At 41.8% G+C, this 27634-nt stretch overlaps 1 protein-coding gene across 6 annotated transcripts in view; it reads left to right on the forward strand.

Moving 5' to 3' along the window:
* Window positions 1-27634, forward strand: part of RUNX2 (RUNX family transcription factor 2) — a 287798-nt gene that overhangs the window by 199768 nt on the left and 60396 nt on the right. For 4 of the 6 annotated variants that reach the window (XM_044419214.1, XM_044419212.1, XM_044419215.1 and 1 more), the window contains one exon: window positions 17739-22713. The exons of 1 other annotated variant lie outside the window; for it this stretch is intronic. In XM_044419214.1, the coding sequence (XP_044275149.1) occupies window positions 17739-18214 (476 nt within the window). In that variant the 3' untranslated portion in view covers window positions 18215-22713. Of the gene's footprint in view, window positions 1-17738; window positions 22714-27634 lie in introns of those variants that run through there. One more of the 6 variants, XM_044419216.1, reaches the window with a different exon arrangement.

The following is a 27634-nucleotide window of genomic DNA, read 5'->3' on the forward strand; positions in this document are numbered from 1 at the left end:
CATATTAAATTGTCCATTTAGGTTAGGAGCCGCTATTTAGCTATATAGAGACATTTCTCTTTTTCCAAAGAAGAAGCAACTTTCTCTAACCCTGCATTATATGCCTCTAATTGCCTTTAGGAAATATCATACATAAAGGCATTTGGAGTTCAATCCAGCATCACCTTCTAAAAATCCATTAGCAAACTTGGAATTTCTTCCTCTTTCCTCCCAGCTACCGTTGTTCACCAGGCGTAAAATCTGTACCCCAGGGTTTGCCAGTCTCCAGGGGCAGATTTTGGGATGTAAGAGAGAGTGGCATTATCCCCACCTAATGCTGCTGATGTTGGCAGATTGAAATTATGGGAAAAGAAATATAGGTAGTTAGGAATAGGGTTAGGAATACGGATACTGGAAAGACACAGAAAGCAAACTCATACTAAAGTGTAAAGGAACTCTTCTTTCTGAATGCAAGCCTATTAAACTAATCTGCTCCAGTGAACCTTAATAGAAAATAAATGCTTTTAAAAAATCAAGCTGTCAGATGTAAACTGAGGGGAGGAATGGAGTGGGGAGGCAGCTGATGGGGCATATTTAGACACGGGATTGTGTTAGGGACACTGGTAAATATTTCTCATTGTTGTACACACCGTTACCTTAGTCATGTTTTCCATAAGGTGTTTTTTCCTCTTTTTATTTTACCCAAAGCAATTGTGGAATGCTGCATTCTGGATTTGAAGTTAGGGCAGTGGATACTTTATTCTTTTTTATTTTTCTCTTCACAATCCCATCTACCGTATTTTACGCTCTATAAGACGCACCTGACCATAAGACACACCTAGTTTTTAGAGGAGGAAAACAAGAAAAAAAATATTCTGAATCAAATGGTTTACTATACTATTTAATGAACTATAACAGAATACAGTAATACCGTATTTCAACCTTGTAAAGTGAACAGCAGTCAGCAGTGGCATTAAGAACCATCATCACTGTCATTAACAAAAGAGAGACTTTAAAGTTCGAGTACTCTTCTAGTTTTCGTTGAACCCATAGAACTCATCATCACTAGAGTCAGAATTTATGAAGCTCTGTTGCTCACAATCACTGACATCACTTTCTTAGTCAGTAGTGGAATTATTGAAGGAATCCACAATCTACACCAGTTATATAAGAGCTGCTGCAGACAATTCAAGAAAATATCTAAAAAAGCCAGTAATGTCCACGCTGCCCTACTAGTAAATAATAGAAAAAAACTTCTGACAAAAAATGAGATATTGTACGGTAAATCAAACACACAGCGGACTAAGTAGCCTTTGAAGAATAAACTTCATACACGAAGGTAATGCTGTTCAAATATCCACTGATCCTAAAAAAAAATGTGTCTGATCAACTAACAGATAACTGATCCATGGAAAGCTTCCTGATAATCACAGGCACATTCCCCATTACTTCCCCATGGGCTTCATTAAAAGACGGGTTGCCATTTGAAAACACACACCGACCTGTGATTAACAGCTCTCACCTGTGCCGGGGGGGGGGGGGGGGGGGGGGGGGGGAGCAGCGCGTGCCGGCCAGGTGGTGCCACATGGGGCCGGCAGCATGCCGGCAGTGGTCTTCCGGGCGGCGCAGCAGCAGCGGCAGGACTTCCCGGGCGGTGGGGGTGAGCAGTCCATCTCTCCGTGCGGCCAGCAGGTTAAAGCCTGCGACTCCTCCTCCTCCGCACCTCTCCCCCTGAGCGGCACAGCTCTCACCTGCGCCAGAGGAGGGGGGTGGAGCAGGGTGCGCCGAGCGCATGCCGGCCAGGTGGTGCCACATGGTGCAAGTGGCTGGCAGCGTCCCGGGCATTGAGCACACACACATTCGCTCTATAAGATGCACAGACATTTCCCCTTACTTTTGAGGGGGGAAACGTGTGTCTTATAGAGTGAAAAATATGGTAAGTTGTTTGCCTGACACAATGTTGAATATTTTATTTCTCATGCTAAGTTTGCAGCTTTTTCATTGAGAGGAGAGAGAGATTTCAAGGGATAGGGTGGATTTGAAATTATCTCCTGACCAGAGCACTGATAGATAGCCATCTCATTGCAATATGCTTAATATTATCCAGTTTGAAATCTCTGGTTTTAATGTGTTCCAATTGCCATAAATAGATTGAAGGAAGAGGGGCTGGGGACATAAAGCTGCCCCAACTGAAGAGTGTTTTTGTAAACTTCACAGAATCATCAATGTATCATTTCATGTGAAATTTGGAAAATGATTTTAATTGACCACACATGTTGAATGAAGGGGCCTCTGCTGTCTCCACACTGCACACACACATTGCCACACCTCCTCTTCATAGCATTTTCGGGGGGGGGGGGGAAGCTAATTAAAACACTGCAGGCAGCTCCCGTGACAGTAATGGCTATTTCTGATTTATGATAAGAATATTAATATTAATGCAGTTCTTTTTAGGACGTAAAGGTCGGCTCTCCTTTGGCTTGATTTATTTGTATTTAGCGCCAGTATTTTGATATCCGTAAGTTATTAGTGTGTGTTGGGGTGGGGGAGTGAATGTAAAAGAGAGATTAATGAAATTGAAATAAGGGCTGCAAGGTTGAATGTGTACCTTCCCCCAGCACACACACCCCCCCCCCACCTGGCTAATCTGAGGCACACCACCACATCTGAAGCCACTTGGCTCATTACGAATTTCATGGAAACGGATTCTTTGAAAGTGTTTCCATATGTGTGTTCCCAATATATCCCTGCCTCTTCTAAATAGGAGTACAAACTTGTGCACAGGCTGGAAATGGCTTCAGGATGTGACAGAGAAGTCCTGTGACCACAGTGGCACTGTGGGTGGCCTTCTGTAAAAGGCTTGGTGCCCTGTGTGTTGGCTTCCGTCCTGCAGTAGATGCCGTTTCAAACGAGGATCTTCCTTATCCTTGCTTAAAAGTTTTTAATCAAATTCTTTAACAGCAAGGAATGGTCTTTCTTCTCCCAAAAAAGGAAGTGGGTGGAGAAAGCAAAGTATATTATTTGAATGGGATTCTAATGGCATAGTTCATTCCCTTGTTTGTGAGGACTGAATAATATTTGATTTCACTGGCACACACCACCGTAAAATTCCTAACACTTGAAACCAGTACAAAATTTGGCAGCGTGTGCTTTTCTGCAGAATAAAATAAAGTAGCCTTATATTATTCCTCATGTTCTGCATCTGGACAGGGCTTCTGGACTCGGCGTCCTTCTCTTGCATGTTCTTAGTCGGCTCTTCAATATGTCTTCTTGTCTGTTTGCTGTGGTGTTCATGGTTTGCAACAACACATTCTGAAGAAACGGAACTAAATATTTTGACTGTTTAAAGCAATTTGTGGTTTTGGCAAAACAGAATCTAAAGGTTAGATCTGCAGAAATTTTTCCAGTAGATGTATGTAGTGCATCCATTTTACAGCATTCTGTGTGTGTGTGTGTGTGCTGACTAAAATGTAGTAGGTGCAAAGGACATCTATAGCATGTTATTAAATTCTAGTAAAATTCGGTTGTTCTTTGGCCTATAGATATGTTGAAGACCTGCTGTTATCCAGTATATCATTTTTTAAGAGTGAGCAAGGCCATTATAAGGATCAATATGCTAGTCCACCATTTGGTTAAACTGTTGCTATTTAAAATGGAACAACACAGATGATTGGGCTTTTACGTATTTTGAATGCCTGGCCTATTTCTCTTTCTCACTGGCTTCTACACATCGAAACGAGTTTAAGATTGAAATTAGAGATTGGTTATGTTCACAGCATGCTAATAAAGATGTGGAAACCATTCAGTGAACAGGATCTAGGACGTGGTACTACTATCTTTGTAAGGAAGAGCTATTTTTCTCTTATTACTGTATATACCAGCTTATAAGGCAACTTGTATATAAGACAAGGTCGATTGGGTTGTTTTACTGGTGTTTGTCATAAGTCAGGCATATAAAATGAACCAATTTTTGCTTCACTATTTCCAGTTCCATCATTCCTCTTATCCACTGTTATATAGAGGTATATTTCTAGCAATAAACCATGAATATCTCCAGCAAAACAAGTGAATATCTGTAGATATTTTCATCCACTGAGAGACAAAACATGTGAATGAGACTGGCTAGTGCTGAGACAAAGAGTGTGCCATCCACAGAGTCCCTAGAGATATTTGTGCATTTTTCACCTGCAGGGGGTCCTGCTGTTTCAGGCATCTGTTGGGGAGTTTAGAACCTGTCCTCCGTGGATGCAGGAGTCCTACTGTATGGAAAAAAGACAACCCCCTCCCCACAATTTTTGCCTCAGTGTTTATGTGTATCTCTCTGTTCAGCATATCAGTGAAAGCAGCTTACAGAAGTACCCCCCCCCCGCCCCCAGTTGCTGCCACTCGTCTGCTCAGCCTGCAACAATAGCAGTTCAAGGCAGTTGGACACAGAAGAACAACTTTCTTTCCTTTGCCCAATCTGTTTTCCATTCATCTGGAAAAAACGTTTGCATGTATAGCAAAACCTGGATCTCTTAAAGTCTTGGGGCTTGCCTTCGTATTGAGATTGAAATGAAGAAATTATACAGTAGACTCCAAGATACTCAATTCCATTAACCCTGTGTGCTCATTTATGTACGTGGCTGTCTACAAAAAATAGCAGATGTAATGTCTGTGGATATATCTGTACAGTATATGTTCATGAACTACATTTAGCACCATTTCTTTTTCTTACAGCTCCTGTAATCTGCCATTCTAGAATCAGTCTTGATTCTCCAGAAAAAAACTAGAAGTACTATAGTATTTTTCAAGCACAAAGCTTCATTACCTTATGTGCATTATCTTGTAGAGTTTCTATGCTTAGACCCTAAGCTGACCACATGGAAGAGTCTTGCAAAGTATTTTTTATCTATTATTTTTAAAGGTTGTTTTATGCAAAGCTCTGGGTTCCCCTGGGCATGCTGCTAGTTCTCTCCTATTTCCCACTGGCCTTTTTTTTTGGTGGGGGTGGTCCATTTCCATTGGTGCTAGCTACAAAAACAGCAGCAAGTAGACTCTTGGGTAAAATCCTTGGGTGGAGAACGCCTGGGCAAAGGCTAAAATCTGCTGTCTGTGCGTGTGGCTGCTTTGGTGCAGTGATGATCATAGCAGCTGTATAAACACTCACCCAAATGTGCATGCTCCCACAGAGATTGTCGAGCTTGCTGAACGCACGCTATACGTATTAGAGGTTTGTAAAACCCAGCCTGTTTGTTAATATCCAGAAGGCTGGTTATTTTTCCATTTAGGAAGGACTCCCACCACAAAAGTGTCACCAGTACCTTAACAGAGTGATGAAGCATTTTGAGTGGATAATGGAGTCCCCTTGAGAATACTTCTGATGATTGCTGTAAAGGATAGAAGCATGAAATGGGAATATACTGCTGTATTAGACAGCAGGTACATCCGTAGCCCACCATATTAGGGATGCTGCGGCAGCACCTTTATATATTTATTTGGCTTACTGAATTCATGCTTCTCTTCTCTCCTGAGTGTCTAAGCTGTAGAGGTCTTACAAGAGGGAAGGTGCCTCAGTTCCCTTCTGAGCCCATTCGTAATGTACCGCTTTCCAGAATGTGAGGGGAAATTCTAGCACTACTTTCAGCAGCATTGCATGAATCCATCTAAAGCAGATGTATGCAAAATCCTAAGAGCTGACAGAACATGCATCTTGGCTACAGAAGCTGAAGTTTTAAAATTGTCATGTGGTCACCTTAAAAGACCACATCAGTGTGTTACAAAGTGTGTTACTCTTTCAAACAACTGTCAATTATGGTCACTCTTGCTAAATGCTGTAGCATTGCTTTGTTTAAACCAGAATGCAGTGTCATTAACTTAGAAATGCATTCAAGAATGTCATGATCACTTGACTATGGCACATGCTAAAATCCTGACTCCACCCTTCTAGCACAATAAATATACAGATAGAAGGAAAAGAAACAAAAAACAAGCTAATGTGAACACAAGTGAATGTTGCTGGCAGGCACCCAAGTCATTTTTTTAAATGTGATGAGCATCAAAATAAATGAAACCATGTGGAATTTTAATCGTTCCAATTTTAAAAATGCAAAAGGCACATATATGGCATTCTATGCAGGAAGGAAAGAATATAACCACGAAAGCTTACTGCTCCAGTATAGCTATTTCGGTCAAGCATGGTGATCTTTTGGTCCTGCTATGCCAGGGCTAATGATGCATCATGCTAATTACAATTCTGTGTTCAGTGGCATGTGCAGCACCTGTGCAGTGTCTGTGGAAACAAAAGCCAACACTTGATGGACGGAAACACAGCCTCCCTGGCAACCATGCCACCATCCATTGATCCTGATGTTGCTCACTGATGCCATCCCCACATTAAGCCTGCAGAAGAGGTAGCGGTCAGGTATGACAGCAGTACAACAATGTCGTAATATCACCCGCCATGGACACTGTCTGCAGTCAGGCAGCTGGAAAGAGATCTTGCTCCTTTCCCCTGTACTGACCATCGTGACACAGGAAGGCAGAAATTAGGGGTGTTTGTGGGATTTGATACTCAAAAATTCTGACGAAAACTGACCCAATCCATACCTCCCAAATGATTTTGTGGATTGGAACTTTTTTTATTCCACTGGCTTTTTTTTTACCTCCCAAACATTCCAACACACTCCTTGATGCCACATAACAGAATATATTTTCAAAATTATAGTTTGAGATAAAATATTCTTAATACACATTAAAATGCAGATTGAGATGAAAGCAGGATAGAATGGACTTGTGATTAAGCACATATAAAAATATACAACCTGGCTGTGACCACTGACTCCTGCAATTTTCTGCAAAATTGCTTGGTGCACAAGTCAGCCTGTGAACAGGCAATCTTAAGCCAGGGCCAAATGTGGAAGAAAGGAGTCCAATTCCTGCCACAAGACCTAGCTGTTTCCAAGGATGAGAGAGAAGAATAATGGTCCCATGCAAACACTCCACAAAACACATCTTTATCAGTGCTAATTTGAGAGCAAGCTGTCTGCAAGAGAGAGAACTATAAAAAGCATGGAGATGCCTGCTGAGTTGTTGGGAGGGTTGGCGTGATGGGGAGGAGATTACTTTGGCTTCGGAACCATAGGATAGGGTCCATTTGTGGCAGGGGTGATGCAATGTTTGGAGGAGTTAGAATAATAGGAGACAGAAACTGAGGGACATAATGGCCCATCTTCCTTCTTGAGCAATGTGAGTTCAAGATCTTCTAATTGCTTTTTCTCACCCTTTCTACTGATGAATGGCAGGTGAACAGCAGGCAAGCAAATTTTCCTCCACAGTTTTGCTGTGGGGGACAAAAGCAACTTTACTAGCTCAGTGAGACAAGTGGGCTTGTAGTGAACAATTAAGAGGTAGGGGTGTGTGTGTGTGTGTGTGTGTTCCAAAGCTTGAGAAATCCACTGCATTCCGAAGCATTACTAGCAGAATATAAAGGAGAAGCTAAAGGCAATTTTTCTGAGGTTCTGATGGATGCTGGAATTGATGATTGTCAAAGTTGATCCCTGGCATCCTCTCACTGTTTCTTGAAGGACTCAGCCCCTGGTGTACTGTGAAGCTGGGGATATAGCCAGCAGGGGTCAACCAAATCAACCATGGTGCACTGCCTGATCTGAGTGAGCACACCGTAGAGCAAGGATGGGAAATGTGCAGTAGACAGATCAAATCTGACCTCCATTTGTGTCCTGTGAAGGCCTCCAGGCAGATCCCTCCCTTCCCAGAAGTCCTGACCTTCCTCTTAGTTGCTTGCACTTTGAAGATGAGGGTGGGGGGTGGGGACAGGACTGAGCTGCTGGCTCAAGGAGTGCACCTCCATGTGCTTCACTCCTTCCTCACGTGTCTGATTGAGTGGTGTGCATTTATGAGTGGTGTGTGTGGGACTGTGAGCAGGGTCTGAAAAGTGATACTGGAGACTGCATGAGAGTAGCAGGGGTATATTCGGGAGTGCTGGGGTAAGCCAGAGGTTGTGAGAATCACACGTCATGTGATCAGCTCTGTGCGTGGGGTGATGAGGGAGAGGGTGCCTTTGCATCCTATCCCAGTCCAGCAGTCATAACCTGAGCACAAGCCTTGTAGTCACAGGTGAACAAGAATTACACCAGGGCAGCTGAGGGGGCTGCCAGAGAGCTTACAGTGGGACTTTCTGTGCCCAGCATTGAAACCAGGCCCCCTTCTTCATCCTCTCCTCTCCTTTCCTTCTCAGCCAGCCCCCAGGGGCAGGCTGTTTGTACGCGCGCGCGCGCGCGCGCACACACACACACACACACACACACACACACACACACACACACACAGGCTAGCAACCTGCATAAGCTTCTTTGCAAGGCTGCTTTAAGTGTAGCTATGGGCAGTCTGGTTATGGGTTTTTTTAGTCAGCCTTTTGACAACCCAACTGTACATGTTTAGGTAATGATGCTTGCGATATTGGAGTGACTTGAATTGGAAAGGAAAAAGAAAAAAGTGCTTTAAAGATGTACACTTCCATTTTTTCTCAGTACAGCAGGACCCCTGTTTCCATGGGGATAACATCCAAGCACATCCCCCTCCCACAGTGGATGTCTGAAACTGGATAATAGTGAACGCTGTACACTGTACATGCACATTTCTTTTTTCACAATTTCACAGATAGAAAATTCATTCTTAACATACATCCTAGCATCCTCAGCATACTGTTTTTTCCTTTCCCTATTAAATCAAGAATTCCCACTTAAAGGAAGCATCTTATGACGTCTCTTTTGGACCGAGGTCAACCACAGTTAAGTGTGAACGTGGTTTCGAGGCCAGTGGATGTGGGGGTCCCTGCTGTAGTGTGCAGCTGGACAGGAGTGGGAGACATGGTTGATGATGTATAGAGGAGGACAAGGGCTGTTCTGCCTTTTTACAATGATATTATTAGATCACTGTGAATGATCCTAAATTAATCCTTTCCATTGGCTTCCAAGAAACTGCCCCTGTAAAAATGAAGAAAGGAAGATTGTAAAACAAATGCTTTGTGTAGCAGTGTATTCACTAAGACCATGGTGCTCGCCTCTGTAAAAACAAATACAATGATCCTTTCCATAGCAGAGACAAGGACTATGATTGGGTGCCATGTGTTTGGAAGTTTGAGACCAAGCAACGGGGATGATTGTTGAGGGAACACCATTGTGGTATTTCTGCAAAACACATTTGTCACAGTTGGGGCACATGCTAATGAATACAGCATACATGTGCTTGAAAACATGGGCTTGTGTCACACAGAAATGTAATTGTGGTGAAGTCAGAGGAGATGGAAATGGGATTTGTGCAGGGAAATGAGCCTTTAAGGGTGCTGCAAAGGTGCTGAAGGAGTGAAGGACTAGAGATATTTTTTTAAAAAGAAAAAATAATTGACAGCCCCCAACTTCTTACAAAAAATCATGAAGAGGGAAAGTGGCCCAAGAAGTGCTAGCATAATAAGGTGATATGGACAGCAGAAAAGATTGGGCAGGGTAACTATGCTGAGAGAGCAGTGTTGAGAGCACCAGTTTTCAAGCAGAGGGGGGTCAGTACAACAAATGATAGCCATAAACTAATATTCAACAAGTGGAACCTACAACAAAATGGCACAGTTTTGAGTGTGATCCATCATTCCAGCTACTGAGCCATGCTTACTTCCAGATTACTCCATTCCAGTGCTTTTTTTGTAAGAAAAATGGTGCCAGAACTCATGAAATCATTTACCTTTCGCATGTAGTCAATCACTGTACACACACATCAGTTGTGTAACAAAACATAACGGTCGCTGCCCACAGTAAGCACTCAGCGCGCAACCACACGACCAATCACAAGCCGAGCAGCGCCATCACAACCAGCGCGGACGAAGCACGCATGCATCGGACTCAACACACAAGCAGCCCGCACGCACCATTTTAATGATTTTGCCACCGACCTGCTAAGCTCGACAGGGGGATTCAAATCCACATGGACCAAACATCAGATTTTCAAGTTACTTTTAAAACTTGGAAAATCTGTCGAAAAAAGGTGCCGGAACTCTGTTCCAGTGCATTCTGTGACAAAAAAAGCACTGCTCCATTCCATCCCTCCATACAGTTTTCTATCCCTGCCCTACACTCAGCCGTTGTTGTCACTCAGCCACTTGAATTTACCATTGGAGGGAGTGATGAGAGTTAGGAATGAACAGTAAGGAGTTTTGGATATACTGGGCATTTTCCCCCAAATGGAAGTTAACTGATAGCAATTAAGTGGTAAAGCATGGCACCAGAACACCAGAATACCATCCTGTACACCCTTACATTTAACATATATAGGACTTGATACCAATCATACAAAAAAAGAAGTGTAAGACTAATTTCAAACTACATACATATAACTGGGTGACTAGATGCAACAGAGGATAGAACCTCTGTGTTTTTAAATTGTATAAAATAATATGTTTAAGCAGTTACAGCTTTTTTGATCTTTTGGTATAGTTTCATCTGATAAAACAACTATTAAAGACTTCCCACAGGAAACCTGTAAATAGAATAAAAAGCCTAGATTCTTGAAGCCACCAAATACGATCTAAGCTTATTCTCTTTGAAAAGGAACATTTTCTATTTGTTTTCAGTAATTCTGTGTACATTTAATGTTTTGCAGACATCTGAAGTGATGGTTTAGCATTGGATTTGGAAATGAATTTTAACTAGGACTTTTGATTTTATTATGAACTTCTTTTATGAGACTATAATAGAAATTAGGAGGGTGGGTACTCGGAGGAGGGCTTTCTCTGCGGTGGCGCCTAAGTTATGGAATGCGCTCCCCAGAGAGGTCCGCCTGGCGCCGTCGTTATTTGTTTTTCGGCGCCAGGCGAAGACCTTTTTATTTAAGTGGCATTTTAACTGTTAATATTATTGGATTTTATTTGGCCAGGGCGGCTTATTTTATATTGGTATTTTTGTATTTTTAACTTAATGTTTATATTTTTTAATTTAATATTATAATTATTTTTTAACTTATTGTTGTAAGCCGCCCCAAGGCTTCGGCGAATGGGGCGACATAAAAATGTTTTAATAAATAATATAATATAATATAATATAATATAATATAATATAATATAATATAATGAAGTCTAGCCTCTTACAAGGCAACCCTATGCATATCTGTTCAGAAGTGAGCCCCAATGAGTTTAATGGAACTTACTTCCAGGGAAGGGTATATGGGACTGTAGGCACAGATTAGTTTTTTCAGTTACTCGCAGATGTCATCAGTTTCCAAGGCAATATCTGGATATAGCTATCTGCATCTTCCTAGAGATCTGGCTGACCTCTGTCTCTGGATCTGAACCAGGCATTTTACATTAGTCCACTAAAAGCTATCATTTTACTAAGTTTGGAATCAAGTTTCTAAACATTTATGTGGAAGCTACTCCCATTTATCTTGACTTAATTAGGGCTGCTATCCTACACAAGTTTGCTTAGCAGCAAATCCCTCTGAATTCAGCAGGGCTTACTTCTGAACAGACATGTGTAGGATTGTGCTGTTAATTTGCTCAGAATTTGCTGTTAATTTGCTTGTCTTTTATTTTCCTGAAGCAACATGCCTTTAGCTATCAAAGCCAAGTGGAGTTTAGTGTAGGCAAATAGCACAGCAGTTCATTATTCAGCTTTTGTTCTACTCTTTCTAACACTATAACTGAGTAGAGACAGAATCTACTGTTCTAGCTGTATTTTATGTCTTACTTTATGTGAATTTATTGAGGTTTGAAGATTTTAAAAGTGTAGCCAGTCTGCATGCAGCTTGAGTACTGGATTTTACCTAGGGCAGCATGAATTACAGTGGAGAGCTATCAGCAGCCCAGCCATGTCTCCTTTCAACCTGCAATTGTTCAATCACAACAATGAACTGCATTTCCTTTGAAATTTGACCTTAGCATATATTTTTTTAAAAAGTTGAATGGTAAATAAGATCTGGATTAAAAAGAAGCAGGATTCTTCACTTTACTCTTACCATTAATGGCTGGGGTGGGGCAACATACTGGTATGTACTATGAACTACATTAGAAACTTGGATTTCTCAATTGATTTTAAGATGAAACACTTCTCACTGTTATGTTAATGTATCTCACCTTCCATCCACATTTGGCAATTTCTCTCAGACCAAACTACATGTTACACTTAAACTGTATAGCTTGTCTCCTTTATTAAATTAATGTCAGTCATGGTTAATGTTTTAGGGAGAGATCAGAGCATGGAGAGAAGAGAAGCTTATCCCAGATTCAGGCTGGACATCAGGAAAGGTTTCCTCACTGTCAGAGCAATACAACAGTGGAACCAGCTGCCTAGAGAGGTGGTAGGCTCTCCCACACTAGAAGTATTCAGAAAGGAACTGGACAGCCATCTGAGTGGGATGGTGTCATGTGGCGGCCTGCAACAGCAGGAGGGCTGGACTCAGTGGCCTTCATGGCCCCTTCCAATGCCACTATTCTATGATTCCTCCTTCCCCAGCCACAGCCCTCTCAACACAAGTACTAGCAAAATTACAAAAAGCTTTCCATTTCTGTCAAGGTGGTGGTGGTGGGTAGTTTCCTCTTAGAGATATTTCCCAAATATTTTATACTTGCAAATCTTTGAGTTCCCGAAAGTTGCCAGTATCTCTCTGTTTTGCACAGGTTTGTCGATGGTGCCACTTTGGCTGCACATTGTAAGGCGCAGTATCCACTCCAGAATCCTGTAATGGAATGATTGGAAAATGAGCAGGAGAAACTCCTGTGCTAGCAATTCAGACTGTCCATCCAGCTCTGCTTTGCTGTGGATTTTAGACAGAAGTCTCCTCTCGTGTTACCTTATCGTTTGAACTAGAGTTACCAGGGACTGACCTTCTGTATGCAAAGCATGTGCTCCACAACTAAGTTATGATTACTGTATAATTTCCAGAGATGCAGAAATGAGTAATACTGATTCTTTCTTGCTTATATTTAATTCAACAGTCCTTGCAATGAAAGCAGAAAAAAGGTCACAATGTTGAGTGCATCAGTGGAAATTACACAATAACTTGGAGCTGCCTAATGCACACTAGTCCCTTTTCAGAGTATGAAGAGGGAAGCAACATGCTAGGATTCTAAAATAACAGCTTTGTTTCTGGGTGGTATTGCCTCCGGCTGTTGTTCAGTAGGCAGGAATGAAGGGAAAAGAACGTTGCCTGCTCATAACTGTGTTTCTTGCAATGGGTGCAAGTTGAGTATTAGTATCATATTTAAGGAGGAGGAAACTAGAATTTTATGTCAACTTCTCTTGCAGTTCAGAACAGTCTCATTTCAGTGTAGGGGTTAAATGGCAATATTCCATTAATTATATAACATGCAGTTCCCCTTCTGCTTTTCATTTATTCCAGGGTTAGCATATAGGAGCCCCAGACAAGCCCTCATCTTTGCCTCCCTAGATGCTTCCCTCCCAGCTTTTGATACTATCCCCACTTGGGGGTTTATTCATTGCACCATTGGAGGCTTTCCAACCCCGTTTTTAAGCTGCCATGGCAAGGGAGGGAAGAGAAGTGACTGTGGAGGGAAGGATTAACAACCCCTGTTCCTTTGTGGTTTTCTGGATTGGAACGCTAAAATAAGAAATAAGAAGCAGAGGGGGAGTGGATACTACATTATTAATAGAATGTAGTTTGACTGTCAGTGAGATTTTCTGGGCACTAAGCAGGTCCACTGCCTCTTTTCTGCAAGCATCCAGCCGCACCAGTTCCAACCCACAACTCACATGATCAAGATTTGTTTGGGATGATGCCCAGAGTTCTGTGCATAGGTCTTCTGAACAGTAAGAACTCATTACAGCAAATGATACAAGTATGCAGTTTTCCTTTTGTCTATTAAGGGGGCTACAGATCTTGCATGTTGAAAGGTTAAGCCCACCAAAGGTATCTTTTTGGCTAAACAAGAAATAAGTACCGTGCAAATCATACAACTTGGAAGTCAAATGTGAGCCTCGTGTGGGCCTTTTCTTTCCTGTCGCTTTCAATTCTTGTTGAGGCAAGGAAGATGTTGAAGAGAATCTAAGATACATTGTCATCTGTGTGGGTTTTATATTCCTATTAAGAGCTAACTTAAAACAATTAGGATCAGCCCCGCATGTCAAAATGCCCAAAGACCTTACATTGAGATTGGATGTGATTCAGGACCTAAGCATCTCAGTAGAATTCAGTTGATCATCTGGTATTTTCCTAGCAGGTGTCTTTCAGTCTGTCCTTACAATATCTCTTTATTGTAAGGAACTCTCACAAATCCCAGAGGGCATCTGGTATAATTCAACTGTTGGAAAAGTCACACTGGTTCCTCTGTTGGGATATCTGTGCTTCTCTTGCAGGCAGGCTGGCTGGCACCTACACAGGGTGGCTCCTGTCTTCAAAAACTGGAGATGCTACAAGTCCTACCACCCTCTGTGAAAGCATTTGCACCATATTTACCCTTAGCTGCTCCAACTTTCCCCAGGAAAGTTTCTTTGTCAGCTGTGACAATACTTTTGTTTTTGTGGGGCAGTATACCTTTGAGAACCCTGTTTGTATGCAGGCAAACAGGGTTCTTGCTTTTCTCTCCTTCTGGGAAGCATTTGGCTGATCACCATTAGAAACAGAAAGCTGTTTCCTCAAATAAAGTGCAAGAAAGAATTGGCCTTTTAGCTCCCAAACTAAATCATCTTTTTGACCTCACATTTGCCACAGCATCATCTATTTTATAGAAAGCAAATTGGCACAGCTGAGAAATAATCTAACCAAAGCAATTATTGGGTATTTGACAGAGGTGGATTCTGAAACCTAACCACCCTCAGCCAGATCAATTCCTGGTCAATTAATTTACCCCATACATTAATTTTCCTCCCAGATTTCACATCCAGTTTCCCAGACAATTGATTCTATTAATTCTTCTTCTGATCATGTATTTCCCATGTAGATCAGTCAATCCAATTCCTCTGCAATTTGTCTCCCCACCCATATTGAGTTTCCCTCTCACACCCTCCCTCCCCTGAGCTTCCAGCATAGAGGGACAGGCACAACATTTGGAATCATGTCTGACCTGCAGCTGCCCGATGAGCCAGGCAGCCCAGCCTACACACATGTGCTAGGGATGCACCCTGCCCATCCTTTTTTGCAGTCCTGTTTCAGTAAGGAAGGACACTGGCAAAGGAGCTTCCCCCTGAACGTTCATGTTAAGAGCCACAAAAGGGATGGTGGTTGGCTGAGTTGCCCTCTTAAGATGGTGGTTCTGAATACTCTGTTCTTTGTATGAGAAGCCACAATTACAGCTTCTTATTGCTGGGTAAGATGCTTCCTAAGAGCCATGATGCTGAGGATTTTTCTGCTGAAAAACTTGACCTGAATCACTGTCAAATATCCCATTAAGCCAAGAATTAGAATGGCCAAAAAAAGAGATGTTTCACCAAAAAGGGAGGATGGTAATTTGCACATAAATAGTTCTCTTCAGAGCCTATTTAGAATTTAAACGGAAACTGCAGCTCTCCATAGTGGAGAAGATGGACCAGGTGACCTGGCAGTGCCCAGGCCCTGTTGCTCTCCTGTCTCAGGGCTCTTTGACCATAAACAAGACTAGCGCTGGGCAGCCCTTCAGTAGAAGATATCTTGAGGCAGAGGTCTGTCCTCAGCCTGGCCTCCAAAACAGAGGACTTTCCTCTGTAATGTAGGATATTAAATCACCGTAGTAAGTATAATCTTGTAGTTAATGTAGTATCGATTATTTAGTCAATATTTGAATAGTCTATTGACAGAATATTTTTGGCAAATCAAAAGTGAAGCTCTGTTATATGCAAAACTTCTGTGTTTGAGATAGTCAGTCCTACTATCTTGAAGCACTCTCCATTGCCTTTTTTTAATTTAATTTAATTTAATTTAATTTATGCCATCCTTTGCAGCAGCCTCAGGACGGCTTACAGAAGATAAAAATAACAATATAAATAACAGTATAATAATATAAATATCATTAAAACATTCAACAATAAAACAAATAAACAACAATATATCATTTCACAACTAAAGAAAAGAAAGAAGAAAAGAAAAAGAAAAAAGAAAATGAAAGCATACATATTTTATGTATTATGTATTTTATTTTGCATACAATGTATTTGGTTGTAGTGCTGAGGAAATAGATAAATGAATCTAGATAATCCTGAGAGTTACATAAAAGAAACTCTACCTGAGTTCAGTATTCTTGTACTCTCCTTCCAAGCTCTTGCTAGGCAAGGATTTTATACATTTGGCACCCATATGTAAAGTTCTCATGGAACTCTTTCCCTTCTACCCTGTCCTTCTCTCTTGTTCTTCCTACATTGGTCCCGTGTAGAAATAGCATGTCCCATCCTATGGGTATGGCTAAGGAATCGGGAACTAACCAAGGACCCTGCATTCCCCTTCCCTAGATTTCCTCCTCGTTTGCCTGCCCCCTGCCCCGAGCCTCCCGCTTTTGACCAGGGTTCATTGTAATGTTTGCCCAGCATTCACCATCACTGAACCAGAGTGCTCCTAATGTTATTATCAGGTTTAGACCCTGTTTGAAAAGTCTTGCTTACCACAGTCTGACTATTGCCACCCCTATTAATATTGAGAGTGAACTGTGGTCAAGGAAGAAATGACAGCTGCACTTGAGAGTGGAGGGGTTTAAATCTCATGGCTCATTCCTGGTCTTTTAACTGTGGCTGACTAGTTGGGAAGCACTGCATATGCATGTTGTTCCAGTACATCGTTTCACTTTATGCATTTCATCTCTATTTCTCACATTGTTTTCTCCACCATGGTCATGGAATACATTGCACTTTGTCTTCCAGCCAATCATTTCAGGTGAAACAAAAGTTCTCCACCAAATCATGTTCTAATTCCAACCCAGAAGCTAGACTGGAAACATCCTGCTTATCAGATGCTAAGATCTGAGAATACCAAGTGCAGTGTCATGCCTAAGATCTGGAGCAGAGGCCCTCCTCCGGGAATCCTCCTTGAAGGAGATTAGGTGACAGAATACTCGGAGAAGGGCCCTGTCTGCGGTGGTGCCCCGGCTATGGAATGTGCTCCCTAGAGAGGTCTGCCTGGCACCATCACTATACGCTTTTTGGCACCAGGCCAAGACTTTTTATTTAACCAATATTTTAAGGCCAATAGATTTTAAGTATTATAATTTTAATCTGGTTAGTTTATTTTAATATTTAATTTATCTAAGTCAGTCATGGGACATTTAATTTATTGTTATTTGGATTTATATATTGTATTGATAGATGTTACTGTAAGCCAACCAGAGAGGGAAGTGATGTGTATAATGTGTGCATAGATGTATAGGGTCTTTACCAAAAGTGCTGTGAGGCAGTCTCAGTTTAACAGCAGCAGAGGGCTGGCTGCATGTACTTGTGGAAGACTAAGTGTCAACTGCTCATCTATTGCTATTGCTACTGCTACTGCTCTTGAAGGGACCAAGAAAAACTTGAAATGTTTCTCATTGATTAATATTGAGGTTGTGGTGAATTATGATCAGACATAGATGTGCAGTGGATTACAGGGGAAAAAATCCAAGATTTTAGCAGAGCACCTACATTTGGCTGTAGTAGACTCTCAGCTTATGCATGACCAGTCAAAGGTGCTGTTCTTTGCTCTGTTTATACTTGCTATTCATTTGGGGAACAAAAGGAGTGGGTTTGAGTTATATCATTACGTTTAAGAAAAATCATGGATATTTACAGACTTTTCCCCCATCTTTTGTTATAATTTTTTAGGTGCTTCAGAGCTGGGCCCATTTTCAGATCCCAGGCAGTTTACAAGCATTTCATCCCTCACTGAGAGCCGCTTCTCCAACCCACGAATGCACTATCCAGCCACCTTTACTTATACACCGCCAGTCACCTCAGGCATGTCATTGGGTATGTCAGCCACCACTCATTACCACACCTACTTGCCACCACCTTACCCAGGCTCTTCCCAAAACCAAAGTGGACCATTCCAGACCAGCAGCACTCCATATCTCTACTACGGCACATCGTCAGGATCATACCAGTTTCCCATGGTGCCAGGGGGAGACCGCTCCCCTTCCAGAATGCTTCCTCCCTGTACCACATCCAATGGCAGCACATTATTAAACCCTAACTTGCCTAACCAGAATGATGGTGTGGAGGCTGATGGAAGCCACAGCAGCTCCCCAACAGTCTTGAATTCTAGTGGCAGAATGGATGAGTCTGTTTGGAGGCCATACTGAAATTTTGTCCACGTGGCCTAGTCTGTGAGCCAAAAACAAACAACTGTCCGCTAATTATAAAGTGCCTGGGTTTCTTAAAAAATAGATTCTGTTGATATGCACAACTGTGTAGCTGAGATGTTAACAGCTAATTATACACAAAGAGCATGAGAATGACCTTCTGTATCATGGTTCCACTCAGTGTGGATCATTTTATTTTCCTATTGGGAACATTTGCCAGAGTTTTATAATAATTCTAACATATACACAAAGATACCCATTCTGTCCAGACTCTTACATTAAAAAAAATTAGGGAGTTCTTTTGCCAAGGGAGGAGAAATGGACTCCGGCCAATTATCAAGACAATTTATTCTGCTTTGTTTTTCAAAATAATTATTAAAAAACCCTTGAACTTCAATACAAGGTACAGTTGCAATCATACAATATACAAGACCCCTTTACGTGCTCAGTACAATTCACTACTTGTGTTTGTGCATATAGAAAAACATGTCATATGTACCAGCTCACAGTAAATCTTCAGCCATCTTATCCAAGCCTTGCTGCAGACAAAAGATAGAACTTTTAAGATGCATGGCTTATTTTGTGCCGAAAGACCATCCTACAAGGTATCATGGCAACCTTGTTTGTTTTGTGTTATGCATTTATGTGATTATTTTTGCCTTAGTCAAGTTAACCAAAACTACATATTATATATATATAAATATATATATATGGGGGGAACCCCTAAAACAAAATAAAAACAAAAACTAATTTCTTATGCAAAGAAACAAACAATAACGGCAATATATCTTACTCCAACCAAAACAGTGTCATTAGGATGTGTGTTTGGCTATCTTGTTTAATTTTATTAAGTTATAAATATGTAAAAATTGAGGGTTGGGGGATTGCAAAAATGAATTGTCATATTTTAAGGAATATTTATAATTATTTAATGATATTTGGTCCCTTTAAAGTTTTCTTAATGTAATGATATGATGACTTTGGTCTCTAAAAATGTTGGTTGTTTTTAAATAGTGGCAGCCTTTGAGTGGTGCAAAATCCAAAGGCCGCGCTTGAGTTCTGAAAAGTAGTTCCAGTATAAACCAGCTGCAGTGTGATTAAAAAAAAGAAGCAAAATAACACATGCTCCTCTCAAAGGAATTTAGTTATAGCACATTGTTTTAATTTATGAAGGAAATACTGTTTTAAATGTTATTGGATATTTGGTTGCCTTTTAAATCAAACTGGAAAGAGAAGTAGAATGAGTGAAAATGTTTTTGATGCGTTTGTTTTTATTTCCTCCAGTTTTAATGGGTGGGATTCAGAGTTCCACAAGTGGTGTTCTGCTCACATACAGGGTTTTCCGTCTCTGCCCTCCCTCTCCCTGGGAGCCCTCTGCACTCCGAAAGCACTCCTTCTCTAAGATTGGGAGGCCCTCTGGAAGGGTGTCCTATCAGGTGGGAAGGACTGCTACCAGCAGGAAATAGTGCCCTGACCCGTGTCAATGCAGAAGCAAATTCTTCTCATATACTGGTGTGCTGAAACCTCAGCCAGTGAAATCCCAGTGTTCCTTGAGGTTTTATAAAAGCAGTGAAATGCCTTTTAATTCACAAGGAAAGAAAATAAAAGTTAAGAAAAGGGGGCTTAAGAGAAAGTTGTTGAAAATGTCAAATAAAATATTTATTGTCCCCTTGCATAAAATTAATTGATTACTCATCCTATAGGTCTTGTATAGCATCAGATTACTTACCTAGTAATGATGCGTTCTGATTTCTTTTTTTTAAAAGAATCTTTCCAGAAGATATGGTAACCATTGTGTTATAAAGGAATAAGCACAAGTGATGTACAGATCTACCTTCCGCAGGCCAATATTCAGCAATATGTAATGCTTCAAGCTTGAATACAGAAGACGAAGGTCCTCTTAAGGTCACACACTTCATTCTTAATTGTTGTACATGAATAAACCTGGGATTCCTAATCTTATCTGCAACTTTCAAACTTTATATTGCCAGGATGGCAATCCAGATTAGGTGTTTGTCAAGTGCCTGAAATCCCAAGACATCTGACGTCTTTGATGATTCTCCCCCAGACTTCTGGGGCAGTGCGCTCACTTGGCACATTAGACTGAAATCCAGCCACCTGCCTCTCTTCAGCGGATTAATGCACATGCTTTAAGCAGGACATAGGGATGTGGATGCAATTTAAGCTGTAGCATGACTCCTTCCGGGGGTTGTTCGGGCTCCCCAGAGTGCATTGTCCCTCAGGTCTTCTCCATATCCTCATTTGCACTGCTTTTAGCCTCAACTGCATGTGGCAAACTATTTTCTTTGGACTGCAGTGCTGCTAAAACTAATGATAACTATGAGCTACATTTAGGCCACCCTGACAATAAGAATGGCAACATATTTACAAAGAATAATTATGTAATTGGATAGTGTCAGCCTCCTCATCTGCTGATTATAACATCAGTCCAGCAGAGAGATCCCACATTTCTGCAATTTAATATGATTAATTTGCTCTTTAGGAAATGTATTTGCCTTCTGAAGATAAGTCCCCTTTTTGTAAGTAAGAGACACTTTCCTGGTGTGTAGTTTTCCTTCAAAGATGGAAGCTGTTATCCTATTTATTGTTTGTGGTAGCTTGAAGCATACCCTTGTCCATTTATTTGTATCTGTAAGATAAGTTTGTTCACTTCAGCAGCCAGTGTCTGGTTACACATTTCAAATTTTTGGAACTTTGTTGTTGTTTATTAAACAAGAAAAATGACTTGCTAGTGCAAAAGCGGTTGTGTATTTAATAAAAGGTACTATATTTGTACATTATTTTTTATTGCTGAAAGGGCTTTTGAAAGATATACTATATGCATCTTAAGTAATTTTGTAGGAATATTTTTGTGTTGTTACAGGGGCTGCAGGCAGCAACCCAAATACATTAAAGAGAAACAAGAAAAATGTTCTTGTACAGTTAAAATACTGCTTTATGTGACTGGATATAATCCAGCATAGATCATTTTTCTGTTTTGTTCTGTACCTACCATAATCTTTCTGTATTGTCATATTTTAAAACTGGACCATTTGATATTAAATCTCCAAATCGCTCGCGTGCAGTTTTGTTTGTCCTCAGACATGTCCAGTTCATGCCGTTACTGTGACTGCACAGATCCCCATGATCTCATCGTCTGCATTTGAATTAGCCATGATGGAAGGGTTGGCAAGAAAGACCATTCGTAAGCACATTTGATAAGCACAAGGCCCTTCACTGTTGTCTCTCATGTATTCCTATAGTGTGTTTTTCTTCTCTTAGACACGAGTTCTCAGCAGGCAACTTCATGCAGACTTGCATGGTGCCTGATCCATTGATGACACGATAGAAGTAAATAAGTCAGTTCAAACTGACATGTGCTTCAAACTCTGCACTTATTCAGAACTGACAGTGATTATAAAAATACTCATGTATAGCACATATCTTAATTCCAGCCCTGTCCTTCAAAGTACATTTTATTTTGATTCAGGAAGGGAATGTATGAAGATAGCAATATGCATTCACATCATGGGCTGAGGTTAATATTTGAAGGATAAGAGTTGCATCTTTGACAAGAGGAAATATAGGTCCAGATTGTGAAATCACAGATATGAAACTGCATGTGCAAATCTGTTTTCCAAAATGGCACCGGAGTCCTGTATAGAGGGGATAAAAAAAGCCTGGCCATGGATGAAGTTGCTCAAGGGATTGGCATCATAGGGATGGTGAGCTGGGGCCCACCATCTGCAGAACCTTTTAAGAGAACCCATCTGTGAGTGCGCTTCATTTAATCATGAGCTGCTGGGCAGGAGTCCCCTGAGCTTCACTTCTTCCACTTCTCCATGCCTTGTCAAAAGGGGGATGTTTTGCACTGTCGAGTTTACTAGAATTCAGCTCCATGTTATTGCTGGAGCCTGCCATCCAAGTCCTGGTGAAGTAACATATGAGAAGTCCGAGAAAAGCCATGAACAAAAGCAATAATTTTAACCTGAACAAATCAAGACTAGAGGTCAACGAAAACTCTAATCTCTTAAAAATCTCTGCAATACATTTCAGCATGTTCTTCTACCTGACATGTTAACAGTTTGTTTAGTTGCAACACTTTTAAATAGATCAGCCAGAAATCATGTTTTTGCAGTAATTTTTATTTCATAGGTACACTAAGCAACATTTCACATTTTTTGTTTAAATATGCTTTACCGTTCTTGACTTTCTGCTGGAACAAAATATTTGTAGCATTTCCTGTAAATACAAGCTTTATTTTCTTTCATTTTTTCCCAATTGCTGTTGCCCAAGATTTTCTTTTCATGCACATATTGTACAAACACATTCTTCTTTGTGCCGCAGACAGCGATTGTGGAAGGGTTTACTTTATCTTCAAAGGGACTATTTGTATTGTATGTTGCAACTGTAAATTGAATTTATTTGACATTCTCTCATGATTGTAATATTAATTTTGAGGTTTCAATCTCATTTTCAATAAAATGGCTTTTTTGTTACTCTTGTTTCCTGCTTCTTTGTCTTCTGCTGCTTCTCCATAATTATCTAGTGAATATTTGTAAACAGACCAGCCCTGACTGGAGCCAGCATGTCCTGAAGCATCATGCCACCACTTGGCAGAGGCCTCCTCTCGTCTTTGCTGAATAGATGCTTCCAGTTTAAGAGGGAGCTGCCTCATGGCATGCCTGGGAATCCCAGTTCCATGTGCACATTCCATGTCACCGTGTGGCTCCTGCCTAAGTAGTAGCAGGTCCATGTAAAATGTCATAACTGCCTGTGTGAGGCATCCTTTCTTACATATTCTCTGCTTGAAGGAATGAGCTAAGTATCAGTCCTAAAGCAGAGATGACAGTCTTCCCAAAGACTGCCTGCATTGCGTATGCTCAGGCTGAGGCATAACCAGGCAGCCTGAATCTTGCTCTTAAGATTCCTTGTCTCTCAGTTTCCCCTCTGGGGACACTGTTATTTTGGGCTGATCTTGCCATTTTGGTGATCACACAGTGGAGGAATGCAGGTGGGGGAGGAAAGAGTCAACCTCAGACCATCTTGAACAGGTGTGCACATCATGCTCAGCCACACTGGAAACGGAGTGTGGAGGCGGCTTCTTTGCTCAACAGCCAGGAGCACTCCTTGCCGCAGATGGAGCTTGCCATGCTTTCTTCCTTGCCCGCTCAGTTCCCTGCACTGACATACACTGACTTACTCTATTGTGAGCCACCTGGGAAGGCCTCGCCAATTATAGGCGGCCTGTTAATATGTGTATAAATAAATATCCTGGGCACCTTTGCAGCAGAACTTGTTGCTTCCATCCCTGCAGCAGCTTCTCTTAATTGGTCTGCTGTGGTTGCCAGCTATCAAAGGACCCCCCCACCCCACCCCCAACACACACACACCAGTTTGCACTCTCAGGAGCACAGGGATGGATTTGCCAGCTCCCCCACTCCAAAAATGTCACTGATATTTAGCCCAGCACACTCATACCCCTTCCTTGTTGACATGCTGGCCATCCTCCATTTCAGAGCTTGCCTTTTTAAAGGCTGCTTTGCTTTGCACTGAAGCACAAGTATGGGCTCACAAAAGAGCCCTCCAGTAACTTGGGCCCCTCACTCCCCTTCCTGCTCATTGCCTCCCTCTTAGTGGACAGTGCTGAGAAGAGAGAAGGGAGGGTCCTGGTGTCCTGTACAAGGACTGGCAGGAGCTGGGCTTGCTGTCTGGGTACCCACCCAGGAAAAAACTGCTCTTCCAGGTTTGGACTGCTCAACAAACCATCAAGGGTATCAACAACCCTAAGACAAGCCATGGGGCTCATGAAAAATCAGCCAGCCAGCAGACACTGGGCTGGGTTCAATGATCAATGCTAGTGGGCCGCCGTGCTGTGTGAGCCAGCTCACTGAATCTGCACATTGGCGAAAGGGCGTGGGGAGGGATGAGAGGGAAGCATCTAGCCTACATTAACAGCTGTACCTCAATTTGGACTGCTTTCCTTTCAGACTGATGCATAAACAGTTGAACCCAGAGAGGGTAGCTTGGTGATGTTCCCTGCAGAGGAAGGCAGTTAACTCTGGCCTTCTTCAAAAAGTTAGGTCAAAGAGCAGGGAGTTGCATTGTGGTACACTTTCACTGAGCACAGAGGAAAAAACACACAATATGTGTAAAGAGTTGTCATTTTCCCAACTGCAGGAATTCTAAATGTACTTGCCCCGGTTCTGCGATGTGTCATTGGTTCATATACGCAAGCCAGCTTGTGTGTTCAGAACTCCCTGGATTTCTCCTGTGTGTGCCAAATGCTGCCACAGAAAATGGGAAGAACAAAACGCTGCACCCAGCACATGCAGTGGTCCTACACAGTGGTCCTGATGGTGGACATTCATCCCTGACAATACTGGTCACTTAATCTCATGGACTGGTTTGGTAGGGAAGATCCGTAAGTGTGGTGCATGTCTGTATTCAGGTTCTTTGGGCTGGTGCAGTCACATAAAAGCACTTTCCTAGATCGCAATCGATTTATTTCCATATGGGGCTGCCAGCCAATGGTGTTACACTGAATTCATTAGTCTCAGGTGCTGCCTAGGACTGCAACCATAATATCTCACATGAGCATTCTGCTGCTTAGGTTACAATCAAATCAACACATGATTGTAAAACTTGATAAATTGAGAGTGTACTGGCATATCTCCTTCCTTCCCTCCTTTTTCTCCTTTCTAAGGATGAGGCCCAGGATTTGCCCTAGAGAAAGGGAGCCTCTGTGAGACCACAAAATCCCCACCCAGGTGGCCATGGCTTCAGAGGTGACCCCTTGACTACCTCTGTGACCCCTTGACTACTTCAGTTCTGGAAGGTTGCACTCTGAGTGCTTCTGAGCAAAGCTGCCTGGGATCGGGATAGAAATGGGATATATCAAGAACACCATCCTCCTAGGAGATTCTTTGTGGAATATTGAGATAGACTGTTGTACATCATTTTCAAAATAATGTGTTAAGGAAGTCACACATCCTAAAGATAGTGGACTGGTTTCAAAACCTCAAGTTCCTGCCAATTGTAACAAAAAGCAAAGAAGAATTCTGATCTCTCCTTGTTTCTCTATTAGCTTTGATTCCATGGGAAAGAGAGGTCTTCAGAATGGAAGCTTAGGTTGTGATGGTTTCAATGCAAGCACCACAGTATTAAGCTTTGAGAAATTGTGGACACCTTGAGAATTAACATGCATGCAATAATAACCACCTCTGTGTCTCTTACACTTGGATTGTAAATTATCATCCTTAATTTAGTCTCTGTGGTGGCTTTACTTTAAATAGCACCCTGGACCCTGATGCAGTCTTGAGCTTTGTTTGCTTTTTCACTAAAAAGTAATGTCCACTGTCCTTGGTTACTTGATCTTTTCATATTGCATCTATCCACTGCAAAATCCAGTAATTTCAGAACTGAAAGATCCCATCCAGATAGGAAGAAAGGACATGGCACAAGTAAGAGTTATCAGCCAGCTGCAAGTGTGTTGTGCTCCTGAGGGAAAACTTGTGTCAGAGATGGGTAGAGGCAAATCTGAGGAATCCAGGCTGCTTCGAAAGCCTTTTGTCCTTTTAGTGCCAACAAGGGTGTTCTCCAACAGATCGGGATGTTCCCTCTGTATAATAATTGCGAGGCCAGATGCTAAACACTTCACTGCTAAACCCTGGATAAGTGTGAAAAGGGAGCAGCTGACTGTTGTTAGGATAAACACCAGCAGAATAAGCCAGAAAATATGAGACAACTCCGGGGGCCTTTGCTCGGTAAACCCCTGTTGGCAGCGAGATTACAGCATCCGCACTGAAAAGATGCTGTGATCACAGCATCTGCACTCACAGAACTTCTGCCCCCATCCCCGTTCGAGCTGGCCATGGAGTGTGCTCTTTGCTCTTCCAGGTTTCCCCACCCCAGTTATTGTGTATAACTGTCCTTGTTGTTTCCCTTTACGATTAAAAGTTGTGTGCCTTTGGCAGATCTGTAGAGTTTTGTTAAAGCATCGCTAAGTGGCATGCCTGCTATGGAAAACACTAAAACTGAGTAGGAAACAATTGCTTGGATCTAAGGGGCTCTGCGCCAGAAAAAGGCCACCACTGGAGCAGTCCCACAAATCCTTATGCAAGAGAAGACAGAAGGAGTGGCTGCTCGGAAGTGCTGCCATATTTATGCTGTACTATTACGTTTCTACTCCACCTTGTTTCTCCCTGCAAAGAACCCAGGTTCACTTCCACAGTCCTCCTCCTCTGATTTCTCCTCATAACTTGGAGAGGTAGGCAAGACTGAGCATGAGTGACTGGCCCAAAGTCACCACTGGGCTTCATGGCCAAGTGGGGACCAGAGCCCAGATCGCCCAAGTCTGCGTCCAGCAACATGAGACTCTCGCCACCACGCCGCACTATTTATTTATTTTCTTTATACAATAATTTATTTACTCTAGTGAATGCTTCTGCCTTGTGCAAGAAGTGGTGCAAGCTCAAGCAGAGGGACACTGTGGACCTTCTTCGACTTTTCTCATCCAGAACTAGCATAACGTGGAAACAATCTTTCATAAGCAGGAGGTATCTTCTACATGCAGAAGGGTAGGAATCCAACCTAGGAATAGTAACATAGTATATTTTGCGTTTGGTCTCTTCCATGTATTTGTCTTCTCTTTTGATCCAATGGAGCATCTAAATAAGAGTGTTGTGATTATGCAGAAGGATGCAATTTCAGGAAGTAACTTGGTGGGGGAGAGAAAAAAGGTAGCCCCATTGATTACAAGGGGAAAAAATCCATATTAGAATACCACCTTTACCAAGCAAAACAAAGCTCGCAAGCCATGTGCAAGTTTTCAAGAAGCTCTCTTTATCAGGTGTGGAGGGTTCAGAGGTGCGGGAGGTCAGAGGGAAAAAAGCCCTGCCTTGATGGGAAAACCTTAGTGCCTGCATGTTCAGAGTCCCTTCAGAGAAGGGAAGAAGAAATAGATGGTTTGTCTTGGCTCTACACATTCTTGTGCAAGATGCTTCTTTGTACCAGAATGCCAATAACAAAGCTTGACAGCAGCAATGTAAGTTTACCATAAAAAGAAGAGACGTTTGATATACTAAATAAACAGCAATAAGTTTCCAAAGTTATTTGTATTACCTTAGATCAATAGAGCACTGTATTATCTGAGACAAATCATTGATGTACTATAAGAGTTCTTTAAACTGCCAAGTATTATTATACCTTTCCATTATTTGCCATAGAAAGTACCTTCAATAAAAACAGAGATAACCACTTCAGATATGTGGTACTTACTGAAAAGATAATACATCCCATTTGCATAGGAACAAATGTCAGTTATACAATTTTCAAAGTAAGTTAAGCCATTTTCAAAGTGTGGGCTTCACATGCTTTGGCCCATAGAAGGGCAAAGCTCCTTCCTCAGCTCCTTACAAA

This window comes from Varanus komodoensis, unplaced genomic scaffold (genome assembly GCF_004798865.1).
Source record: "Varanus komodoensis strain SLA01 unplaced genomic scaffold, ASM479886v1 scaffold100, whole genome shotgun sequence".
NCBI lineage: Eukaryota > Metazoa > Chordata > Lepidosauria > Squamata > Varanidae > Varanus > Varanus komodoensis.